The following is a 13,079-nucleotide window of genomic DNA, read 5'->3' as shown; positions in this document are numbered from 1 at the left end:
CCAATATCTCACCTCCAAAAGCAACCCACATCAGCACAAGGTGTGAGAACTCCCTCCTTCCCTTTTGCACTAAACATGGCAAACCTCTCCTCCATGGGAAAGTTTTTCTTATCCCAAGGAATTAGTAGAGTTTAGATCACTACCAGGTACAAGTACACACTGATGAGCAAGTTACACAGAAAAATATACAAATCCATGATGAAACTGCAGTGCAACTTAACACACCATTTTCTGGTACACAAAAACATTCTGGTGAAGCCCAATCCCTCTGACCAACAGAATCTGCTAAAGCAGTTGGTTAAAAGTGAGATTTCCATCAAGATTTGACAACAGCGGTACTTTGGCACTATTTCCTGTTGTTTGAAACAGGGTGAATTCCTCATGATTTTCTACAAGAATAAAGAATTCCTTAAAGAAAATAATAATCCACATCTGGAAGTGCTCAATGCAACAGTCAGCAGTACAGATGGAGAAATCCATAGCCACTATGGGACTAAGAATTGCAAGTTTGCTATATTTTTCTTTAAAGGTACTAGGAATTCCACAGAGAAATTGAGGGCTCAGTACACAGTAGTAGTTTTTAAAAAACTATAGGCTTTCTTATTTACTAATACACAGCAACACTGCATACTCTGACTATATTCTGAAGGACAAGACAAGCAGTGAACTGCATTTATCTAATCAGTTAACTGCTTTTAAACACAGTCTTGAAAAGATAAAATTCTATTTCTCTCTGTATTTGATTACATCAATTAGTGTATGTAGCTTTCAAGAAACCATAGCAACACATGTCAGTCAGCTACTATAAGTTATAATCAATAGCTAGAAATAGCAATTACAGAAATGGTTGTTACTTGGCTTTACAGAATTGGCCTATTTCAGTACTGTTTAATTTCCTCAAAATTTATTCTGAACCTCTTCAGTCATTACATCACCACAACATAGATTTTTATTGAATGTCACATGTGTCATGGTAAACTTGTCTTAATGACAAAAGTACAAATTTGGAATAATTTTGACTGATAACACACAAAGGAAAAAATAATCTTTAGAAAATAACATGACCTCCTAACTACCAAAAAATAACCTTCAGAAATCTCAAGTACTACAACAACAGTGCCTCATTGAACTAAGCATGGGCAAAAATCCTATTGTCCAAGGCACAATAAGAACTCTGGGTAAGACAATAATCCCTTTAATAAAAAAACCTTGTTAATAAGTAAACTTAAAATCATGAATCAAATTATTTTTTAAATAAAATAGTTGCTCAGTCTTTCAAGGGTAATGACCATTGGCTACTTCAGATTATTCTAGTTAGTTCCAGAAACACCAGCCAGATTCCATTTACAGTAGTAATTTTCTTAGGAAGAAATTAATCATAATTCCTATTAGCCACTCGTGCAGGCTTCAACATGAAGTACTGTTTCCTGCTGCATAAAGTAATAACTTTTCCTGGAGCTCTAGATTCTTATAAAACAGGTATTTGCAGGAAAACTGAGCAATGATGGAAGAAAACTGCCACTGCCAGGAGAAAAGCAAACATTTTTCTAACAAAGTAACTCTTTTCAGGTACATTTTATGAGGAAGCAGCCTTCCCAGGAGCTAGTGGAGGCGTAATTTTCACCTCTGCAGTTAAGATCATATTTTAAATTTGCACTCAAAGAAATAATTCAATCTCTTACATGTGAAAAAACATAACATCCTATCAAAACCAGAACTTACTCTGAATATAATAATTTTTCCTGAAAAAATAGAGCATCGGGGTTTGGGGGTTTCTTTGTTAAGTGAAAATCAAAACAAAAAGCCCAAGTTCTATGTAAAAGTCAGCACAAAGCATTAATCTTTGCTGTCCTGAGATCCTTATGGAACAGTACAGATGCTCTATTTTTTTAATAGAGCTCTAATTAATTTGGAAATCTTATGGGACTTTTTCAATTTTGCTTTCTTTTTTCATTACAAAATGTAACCTACTGCTCTATATGTTTAGTAAAATGTTCTTCCACGCCAAGCTCCCTAAAATATGCCACTTGATATCACCGTCTTAACATTTGTCTAATCTCCCTTTTCCACCCCTCGTCTCTATGAACCACGTTTAAGAATAATCATTAAAATATACCTTCATCACAAATCTTCACAAGACTTCATTCACATCAACAAAAAGAATTTCCTACACCAAAACCAAAACAACATAAACACGACACTGACAAAGGGAAACAATTTACAAACACTCTACCCCTCATCCCTTCACAATTACACAAAAAAAAATTCCTCACATTTACACTGTTCTCTATCGGTGTTCAGTCCACATTTTGCCCATTACCTCTCTCAACTACTGTCCTTATCTCTAATTCCTCAGGCCCACACTGGGCACCAGAAAGGACTGTGGTGAGTTGACCCTGACTAGCTGCCAGTTGCTTGCCAAGCTGCTCTATCCTTCCTCCTCCTAAACAAAACAGGAAAACATCGTGAAAAAAAGCTCAAGGGGTGGAGATGAGGACAGGTTATTCACTTACCAATTACCATCATGGGCAAAACAGACTTGACTTTTTCAAATTAATGTAATTTATCACCAATTAATCAGAATAGGACCCCTCCACCCGTTCTTCCCAGACTCCTTTATTGTGCTCTCTATACTTGTCTTACAGAATTTTAAATATCCTGATTACTTCCATTACTAAAATTATTAAAATCATTAAAATGATTAAAATCATTAATAGTTTCATCAGTGTCTTGAAACACCAAAAAAGAAAAAACTTATACATTAAATGCTTGAGGTTTTTATTTTTATTCCACTCCCGCTCCACATTTCACCATGTTTTAGACCTTTTTCATATTTAACCTTATTTTAAATATGAAACACTTTGAAATACTTGATGCTGAACTAATTAAACCTGTGTATTTTAATCAAAAATTACTGATATATGTTCTCAAATCTTAATTCTACTTTCATGAGATTCTTTTGTCTGGAAATTTGTTAGAGATTTACTGCCTTTCAATTAGTGGCAAACCCAACACATCTATAATAACTGCACAAGTAAATTAAGTTTTGGAGAGTATTTTATTTACAATTTTGAGGTAAGAAATTTAGTTTAAGCAAATCCGCTATTCAAAATCCGCAGTGTAATCCTGAAGTGTAAGTCTTTTAACAAGTTTAAAACCACAGTGTAGAGGAAATGACACTACTCTGTACTGTTAGGAAAAGATTATAGATATTCCTTTAAAAATGAAAAAGAACAAAACAGGCGAAAGACATTTGCTTTCTTATAAAAGCTAAATAGTAAAAAGAACAAAAGAAGTCCCATTACCCGTGTTGGACTGACTCCAGTAGTGCTAGCAGTCAAGATTTCCTGTTGTGAATCGATAATATTTTTAATCTTCAAATCCAAATCTTGTACAACTTCCTCTACTGCCTGACAGAAAGGATCCCCATTGCTTCGGCCTTTTATCAAATGCATCTTCACTGTTGACAGAATTCGCCCCCCTGCGATTCTGAAAATAGGCACAGGGTCATCTCCACATTAATCTTGGCAACACTTTAGTATACCTATTAATGTTGAACATAGCCAGTCTTCACAGTTAATCAAAGAGAGCAGCTTTGATCTTTTAAATCAAACAGCAGTGTAGAAGTATTGTCCAACATAATAGTTTGCTAAAAAATAAAAAAACCCAAAGATTATAAGGAAAGGTAATGAATTCAGCATTTAATAATACTTTGAGCTGCAACACAAAACTAACTTCTCCTTAAAAGTTCAAAGAAAAGTACATTCTTTAAACCTACAGTTACTGTTTTCCTCATAAACTGTTAAGAGTAAACAACATTTTTCACTCAAACATGCATTCCCATTTAATACCCTATTAAATTTCTGAGTCTTTTGTGCTTTGTGAAGGTGCTTCAAAATTCCAATCTGCTTTCAATTCTATTTAAATAGATAGCAATTAGACCACGTGAACATCACTGTTTGCTATAAAGGCACACTCTGATAATCTCTTTCTTCAGCAAATGTGTCTTAACTAATTAAGACTTTGTGAAAGACAGAATAAACCCCCCTGAGTTAAAAGCTTAATAACTTTGCCCATTATCTACACAAAACATTAAGTATGTTTTATCGTTGCTTGAGCTTGGGCAAAGAAAATAAGGTGTTACAAGAACCACTCAACTCTCCTGCATCAGAACGTATCTCTTCCCAAAAGCTTTTTTTTTTTTGATTAGTCAGGTTTATAATCCAGATCAAAGCAGAAATGCAGCATGTGGACTGTAACCAAACATCAATATATCTCAGACACCACAGATTTAACCATACTATGGACGGTCCAAAACAACTCCATATTTACTCACAGACCTTGAACTCTTGCGCTGCTACTGGCACTTACAATAGAATTTTGAGATACATCTATAACGCTGCAAATCACAGTTCTGTCAAAAACCCAAAGCAATGGCTTTATTACTCCAGGTCACACAGCCAAGAGTGACCTGATGACTTATTTTCGACTTCCTCTGTGCTTACTGCTGTCCTTCACACTCCTGCCGAATTACCCTAAAAGATTACTTTGCAAATTCAAAGAAAGGTATATTTTGCAAACATTAAATTCTGAAGACGAATTTTAGAATTATAGTTGGGAGAACCTCCACCACATGAAACTCTGCATGTCTACATTCATATAAAATATAAAATAATTGGGCAGAACTCGGTAAGAATAAGAATTGAGTCAGAGGAAAAATAGTTTGTTTATATTGTTTCCAGTTAAAATACATGGAGGGAACTGAGCCAGGGACTTTACTGTTTTGGCTTATTCTGGCTGAACAAGACTCCTGCAAATAACTTAGAAAACCTGAAGTTAACATGAAACTTCTCTTTTTTTTTTCTTTTTTCTGGGTAAAATCCAAGTATTTCCCCACAATTCTCAGCAATTCCACACTTTTACAGATTAAAGATTATTCAATTCACATCAGATTTGCAGGCTTCATTAAGCAGAAAAATTTACGCTTTGCAGAAATTTAAGCACAATGTAAGCACTTGGCCAAAAGAAAAGTCACTATGTCAAGTCTCTCTGTCCACAAGTCAAGACCCATCCAGATCTTAGAAAGGATAGTTTAAAAAAAAAAATAAAATAGATGCTGTTGCACCACTGCTCCAAACCCCACAATTCAATTTAACCACAAAAGAATGAAAAGTTCAAAGGGAGGAAAATAAAATCCACTGCAAGCTGTCCAGAGGTAAGAAGAAAGCACTGTTGAAGAAGAGTTGTGTTTCAGAGGTGCACATAGGAATTGTAGCCAAGTCTCCTGATGCTTCTTGCCAAACTGCTCTATTTTCCTCAATCCTAAACTTGCACTTTTCAAAATAATATCCTCAAAAGAGAAAAGTATTGTATTAAATGAGGAGTATCTGTTCCATAAATACTGCAGTGAACCTAGAACTCCAAGACAAACAAGCAGGTGAAAGGATTGACTGAAATTCCCTGTGAAAACTAGGTTCAATTCTTTCTGTCTACAGATATATTGACCTTATCTACATCTTATCATTTCCACACATTTAATATATATATACATGTATGTATGTTGGAAGAAAAACTATTATTATACAACTAGCACTGGGCACCTGCACAGTTAATTAAGATAATCGTTATTCTTCATTTGCCTCACCAGCTGGAAAGGGTCAAACACTACCTTCTTCCATTACACAGTCTAAATTCACACTCTTTTTTTCTTATCCACAACAGCCAGGACTGCTGGGTGGGTGGATGAGGGAAAAGCATGTGATTGCACAATTAAAGACTATGTTAATGTGTACATCTCAGGCCACTGAACTAAGACTTCACTAGCAGCCACTAAATGCTTAGTTTTACAACGTTGAATTAACTTTTTTTTTTCAATTAAAAAATTCACAAACATTTTAGATCAACTGACAGAAGGAATAACTTAACTTTTTCAGCTTTAACCAGCACTAAAAGAGTAGACATTTCAGGTGGGATTCAGCTCACCTATCTTGTAGCTAGAGAAAAACAGATGTCTACAAGTAGATAAAATGAATCATATGCTAAAAATACCTTATTTGAACCAGTGTTTCTAAAGAGAGTTTAAAAAAATAGTACAATGTAAAACTCTACCTGTTAACTAGGCATCAGACAAATCATATCTTCTGTCACTGGTTGCTTCTACTAAAAATATTCTCAGATCTTGTGTCCACTTGAACCCTTCTCACCTTATATCATCTCAGTCCCAGCTCTGACTATTTCCACCTCCTTTTCCTTAGCAAACCATCTTTTTTTTATGTAGAGGTAACTAATTTATAAGAAACTAAGAGCATGCTTTGTCTATTTGGTTCCTACTGAGATTACACTTAAACAAGTTCCTCTCCTTACCAAAAATCTAAATGGCATTGGCAAGAACTCTTCTTACAGAACTGAGGTCTTAGTATGAAAAATTAATATGATTAAGAGCACTTTTATTTATTTTCTAAAAATAGATCTTTTGTGGAAAAGACTAAAGTAGTATAAAGAAAAAAAAAAGTTGAGGAAAATGGACAATACTCAAAACCCGATAAAAAGCAGAACAGACTCCTCAAGCCTATTCCAAGAACAGAAAAGAATATATAAATATTCTATTACACTAAGGTCAACATTTTAATTCATTCATTTCAACTTCAACAGAGGTAAAAAAGAGATGATAAATATATAGCTATCTGACTTAGGCAGCAGGAACAAATATCTTACAACAGATCACAAACACTTAGTGATCACGGGGTGGGGTGGAGATCACAGCCTTTTTTCTTTGTTATGGATTTATAAGATGTCTTAGAACTTGATAAGAACTGAACAGTTATCTAATTTTTTTAATTTAGACCTATAGAAAGAGAGCAGCAGTAATTCCATTCTCAGACACAAAGCAGCAGATGTCAGCTAGGGCTTCATTTACCTGGGTAGAAGAGTGGGACAAAATTTATATAGGAAACGGTACAAAATACAAATGCTCCTAACAGAGCAGGAGCTGTGCCTTTAAAGCAACTCTAATGTGGTTTTTTCTAGTTATGTTATAGGAATAAATTAAGAAAATTAGTAGTTCATGTTAATTTAGATTTCAAAATTTCAACAATAAAATCATATCAGGGAACTTATCTAGATATTGAATACATCTGCAAAATAAAAAATAACTATATCAAAATACTTACAGTGTTTTGATGGAATTTATATAAAAATTCCACCTCGAACAATGGATGCCTGCATTATTACTCTAATTTCTTAAACCCTACAGAAGTTTATACTAGGTGAAGACTCTACCTTAGACCCTTTGGAGTTTTGCAGAGCATTAGATCCACAATAAAAACACAGCAAAAAAGAATTCTGTTGCTGCTGCTGCTGATTTTGCTGTATTGGTTAAAATTTCTCCTTTAGTTTGGTGGAAGAAACTGGAGAGACTCTTCATATTCTCCATACCAAGCTATGCTACTTAAGTCTGGTGATAAAGTTACTGTAAAACTAAACAAGTATTCTTCCCAGAACAAGATTCTTGATAAGCAGCCATGAAATCCCATGTGAGAAAGTTATAAAAGGTAAAGGAGCTCAGGAAATTTGATGTTATTACTTATAATAACATTAATTATATTATACAAAAATAATACTACAAGCACAAGAACAGTCCATCACAATGCTTAGGGAAATATGTAGAAATATTGGTAGACCAGCTTGGCTCAAACAGTGAACTGATGACAGTTTGAATGCAAAAGAGTTTCACACAGGATGGTGAAGAAGGGATGGGTTACAAACTATCTAGAAACATTGCCTGGGCATCTAGGTTTGTTGTCAGGAAAATTAAAGCTCAGCTGGAGTTGAGAATCACAAGGAATGTTAAAGGAGCTTCACCTACTGAACAAAGACAATGAGGAACCTTTGTTGAAAGGCACAGTCCAACAGTGCGGACACAGATGAAATGGAGGGACTCTGTGCTTTCTTTGCCTCAGTCTTCACCAAGATGGTCTTCCAGGCCCCTGATTAGAGAACGCTTTCAGAAAAGAATTGTCAGCAGTGGATAAAGATCAAATCAGGCTTTACTTGCCAGTACTGAGTACATACAAGCGCATAGAACCAAATGGACTGCATTCAAGAACATTAATAGAACTGGCAAACGCACTCATAAGACCACTCTATAATACCATCTTTGAAAAGTCATGGTGACCAGGGGAGGTCCCTGACAAAGAGAGAGAAGCAAATCATTGCAAAAAAAAAAAAAAAAAAAAAAAAAGACAGTCTGGTTGGGTGGACAATTACATAAGGAAAAAACTGGTTAGATGATCGAGTTCAGAAGGTAGTAAACATGTTGCACTTTATCTGGAGGCCAGTAAAAATGGAGTACCATAGGGGCCAATCGTGAAACCTGCTTTTTTCTGTTGTCTTTGGCAGTGACTCGATGATAAAAAAATACATGCTTATGAAGTTTGCAGATGATACCAAATTGGATGGAACTGTCAATATGCTTGAGGGCAGAGCTGCCACGCAAAGATACCTAAACAGACAAAAGGAACAGGCTGACAGGAACCATACGAAATTTAACAACACATGCAAAGTCTTGGAAAGGAATAATCCCTTGCAATGATACAGGCTGGGGAGCAGCTCTATGTAAAAGAACCTGGGAGTCTTGGTGCATGTTCAGCAAGCTAGCCCTGAGCCAGGAGTATGCCTTGGCAGCAAAGAAGGCCTACAGTATCCTTGGCTGCATTAACAGTAGCGTAGCCAGTAGTCTGAGGAATGTGATTATCCCTCTCTAATCAGCACTCGTTGGACCAAATTTAGAATACTGCATCCAGTTCTGGGCCCCCAGTCCAGGAAAGACACTGATAAACTGGATGGAGTTCAGCAGAGGGCTGCCAAGATGGTCAGGGAGACATGCCCTGTGAGAAGCAGCTAAGGGAACAGCTTGTTCAGTCTGGAGAAGAGAAGGCTTTGAGAGGATTTACTGACAGCTTTCCAATAACTACAAGGTGGCAACCAAGAAGACAGAGGCAGCCTCCTCATGTTGACAGTTAGTGAAAAGAGACAATAGACATAAATTGAAACAAGAGAGGTCCCAACTCTATATAAGAAAGAAAATCCACAACTTTTCACCATGAGGACACAAGCAGTGGAACAGGATGCCAAGAGGGAGATTGAAAACCTCCAAGGATTGAGTCTGCACAAAGCTTGACTGAATAAAGCCCTGATTAACCTGAGCTGACCCCATAATTAACCCTGGTTTGAGTGAGATGTTGGACCAAAAACTTCCCGATGTTCCTTCCAACCTGAATTACTCTATGATTCTAAGTTTAAGGAATCCTATATACAATGTTTTGCGTACACTCACACAACTTTCCAGTAACTTTAGACCACAAAACTCCAGTGCTGCGTGAAAGCTGTCCAATTAACTCAAAAATTCAGCACAAGCCCAGATAAAGTACAATATGCTGTCTCTCCCAAAATACTTCATCTCCAGATGCAATCACAGTTTCACAAAGGCAACATACAAGAAATAGCATTTTTCCCTGTCAAGGGAAAGCTGAATGCACTAATCCACATGATCAAGGTGAGCTGTATAACTGCTATAACCGGCTGCAGGAGGCTGCTCAGGGACCCGAATTGCAAACCCGCTCCGAAGCTCCGCTGTCGCTCCAATGGATTGAGTGAAACAACACGGGGAGCTCGAACCAGCTCCGATGTGAGCTGGGCGATGGTGACACCCAGTGGTCACCGCCTGCACCGAGGGCAGGGCCCATCTCCTAGGAGAAGGTGTGCTGCCAATCTCCCAACTTTCCTACTCCATGAAACCAGTATATATATGTATATGCACACCTCCCCTATACGAACCATCAAGTGCAGCACCCAATATGGCAAAAGACTTCCCATCGTTCAGTTTTAAGTCACACTTTTACCGAGCTTGAAAAAAGTCACTCCAGAAATATATTAAGTTCTTTTGGCCTTAAAGAAAAGAATTTCCAGAATGATTAATTAGTACTGCATTTTTTCATTCGTACCAACAAGAGTTTTCAGACCCTAAGGTGTATAATAGTCATCCGCTTCACCGACAAATACATTGTTGATATGTTCCTTGACAAGAAGCAGGCACAAAGAAGAACATCCAAGCTCTCCATTTACTGTATAAACATTGTCCAAGTCTTATATGTACAGTATCTATAAACAGTTTTAGCATTACAAGTTTTATAGCATCCTTAAATGTTAAGGAACGTTCATGTTACTGATTCTTGAAAGATTAGTGATTTCTTCTAATCTTAGACATCTGGAGAACGAGGAGAGGCAAACTTGAACTATTTCAGTATGCCAGAGATTTGTGAGAATGTTCGTTCTGCTCAGTGAACGCACCTTGAAACTGCCAAAGTTCATTTTGTCTTTCCATTTCTCCTGCTATCAGGAGTGCCACAGTTGAAACAAATCATCATAATTTCGTTAAATTTCCACTCTGTTTGACAGATTTTCCTTCCTTCATCTCATCTACTGTTCACGTTCTTAGTTGAATGATGGGGAGATGAGAAACACATTTTTTTAATTCTCCACATATTAGGAGTTACTTGGTTGCACAATATCTCCCACTATGTTCAGGATATCCTTGAGCACATCCCACCACTGTCCAGCATCTTCAGTTTGGTTTCCAGATTTCCAAAGCAAAGGACTTGATTGAAGCAGATGAAGAAAACATTTTTCAGCATGTGTCCCTCCATGTCCCAGCACTTTTTTAGCTACTTTGTAAATTGTGCAGGTACAAGTTTCATAACATCTCCACTGTATCAAGACAAAACTGAAATAACAGACTTCCAATCATTAAGTAAACAACCAAAAATACTTCAGTTTTCTAGTGACATAGCAAATACAGACACCTGGTTATTGCAGGTTTGCTAATCTCTGCATCAGAGAAGCAGCAGCGCAGCAGACAGGTTGTCCAGTTTGCTCCTGGGTTTCTCAGCAGGCTTCTAAAGACAAAGCAATTGAAACTTCTGTTGCATTGCTGCTTTTTTAACTCTGCTCTTTAGTTTCCAGGAGTTTTACAAATTTCTTGTGTAAAACTGCATCCTCTGAAATTCACAACAACTGCCGTATCACAGGCAGGACACACAGACAGTCTTCCTTTATGTGACATACCAAACACTCAAAAACATCTTTTTGTTGACCAATGCTGTGACCCTCACTGTTTCTAAGCTGTACATACTAGATCTATAATATCGGAGAACATCTGCATAGTAATGAAGATTCTTTCAAAGACAGTTAACTGGTTGGTATATTTCTATAAGCACCGAGCTACTATATAGCTACATATATAAAGACAACATTAGTATTTTACGTTGAGAGGTTATAAAGCCCATATAGAGAGATACTAGAAACACCACAGTACCATCAGCTTCCACTCAGGGAGACCACCAGTGATACCTGTATGTATTCACTCAACATGAGCACACCAGAATCTGAATTTAACAAGTTTTATATCCCAGAATAAATGGGATAGCAGGTACAGCATGGAAAGCTACAGAATAAATATCTCAACGCCAAAAAGAATTTCCAAGCTCTAGAGAATTCGTGCAATTAGAAACTGATAATTCCCAGCAACTATACCACTCTGATTTTTGTCACATTTAAGCATTCTCCCTTTTAAATAGAGGAGTAATTAACAAGATGTAGCATTTTATGTTATACTTTTCTGAACTGTGTATACCTGATAATGTGGTCTTTCCATCGTAAAAAGTAAGTTCATGCACATAAATGTTTTTCCATTTCTCATTTTTTAATCAATGTACAGTGTCAGATATGATTTAAATAAAGAAAAAAGCATATAGTATACATTGAGCTAAGAGTTTTCTTTAATCACCAGCACAGACAGTACATCTTTGGGATCCAGAATGTTGAAATGAAAGAACAAAGAAGCAGAATAAAAAAGTAAGAAAAAAACTGCAAAACAACTTCAGAAATACTTCTGCTTCTACATTCAATATAAACTGAACAGAAACTTAAATAACGCTTATGTTTTTGCTTATAACATTTTTTTTTTCTGCTGTGAGGATTAGATTCAATTCAAACTAAAAAAAGAGTCGTTAGTATCAAGGACAGAACTATTACAGCTGATTTGCTAAAGTTTTGTATGGAAAAATTACTGATTGTAAATGAAAAAAATTACTAATTTCTATAAAGCTTAAGAAAATAGCACTTCTGTCTGTAGCAATGCCAGCACTTATCAATTCAAATTCCTGTGTTACATTTACACTTCTCTAATTAATCATACATTTATAAGCCTGCCCAAAAGACTAACTTCAGTTCTTCAAAAACATTCAAAATTAGCTACTCCAGCAGAGCCTTCCTAAGAAATTATTCATATGCTTCACTTATGTAGCTAAAATAAAGAAAAAAAGAAAGGCTAAATAACCAACACTGTCATTTTTTAGCAGCAATAAAGACTCCTTTACATAAGAGTAAAAAGAATGAAATGACAAAAAGGAAGTCATTAACTATCAAGAAGTAAAGCACATGTCAGTTTATGTACTTACCAGACTCACAAGATAGAAATCTTTGTAAGCTCATTTACAACTAGGGAACTAACCAATTCACCATACATACATAGATTTGACAAAAATCTAATACAAAAAAAACCCTTCAAAAAGTCATAATTTTACCCCAATTGTTTTTCAATTAGTTATATTTTAAAACAAGGTTTAATTTTCACTTACTCTGAATTATTTAATAAGTACATTATTTGATTTTCTTTTGTTCCTTCTTGTTGGAACACATGCACAAGAATAAGAGGTGTTCAACAAGACAAAAATATAACAGAAAACCTATTACCTGGGATTTAAGATTTCACCAACAATTTCTTGCAGCTTGTCAATAAAAGTAACAAAGCTGGAGAGCCCCTTTACGTGGGCTCTTAAAGGATCATATAAAGAAGATGCACAGTCTCTTCCTCCAAGTTCTATGGTTCGGATAAAAGATGTTGCCATCTATTAGGAGAAATATTCAGAAATATGAAACTGTAGACATACATGAACTGTACACATGTTGAAGTGGGCCTCTCCCACAGTTTTGCAAACAGTGTATAACAGCTGGCTGATAGC

General features: G+C 36.1%; 1 protein-coding gene across 1 annotated transcript in view; it reads right to left on the bottom strand.

The window, feature by feature from the left end:
- Positions 1 to 13,079, bottom strand: part of LOC113984820 (PARP1 binding protein) — a 42,451-nt gene that overhangs the window by 15,341 nt on the left and 14,031 nt on the right. The window contains exons 6-7 of the mRNA XM_039383208.1: positions 12,811 to 12,965; positions 3,306 to 3,489 (exon numbers count right to left, since the gene is read on the bottom strand). Coding sequence (XP_039239142.1) covers positions 3,306 to 3,489; positions 12,811 to 12,965 — 339 coding nt within the window. The remainder of the gene's footprint in view (positions 1 to 3,305; positions 3,490 to 12,810; positions 12,966 to 13,079) is intronic.

This window comes from Pipra filicauda, unplaced genomic scaffold, assembly GCF_003945595.2.
Source record: "Pipra filicauda isolate LSUMZ 115617 unplaced genomic scaffold, ASM394559v2 scaffold2_size9829703_pilon, whole genome shotgun sequence".
Classification (NCBI taxonomy): Eukaryota; Metazoa; Chordata; class Aves; order Passeriformes; family Pipridae; genus Pipra; species Pipra filicauda.
The sequence above is the reverse complement of the archived record's forward strand: the minus strand, read 5'-3'. Positions and strand labels throughout refer to the sequence as shown.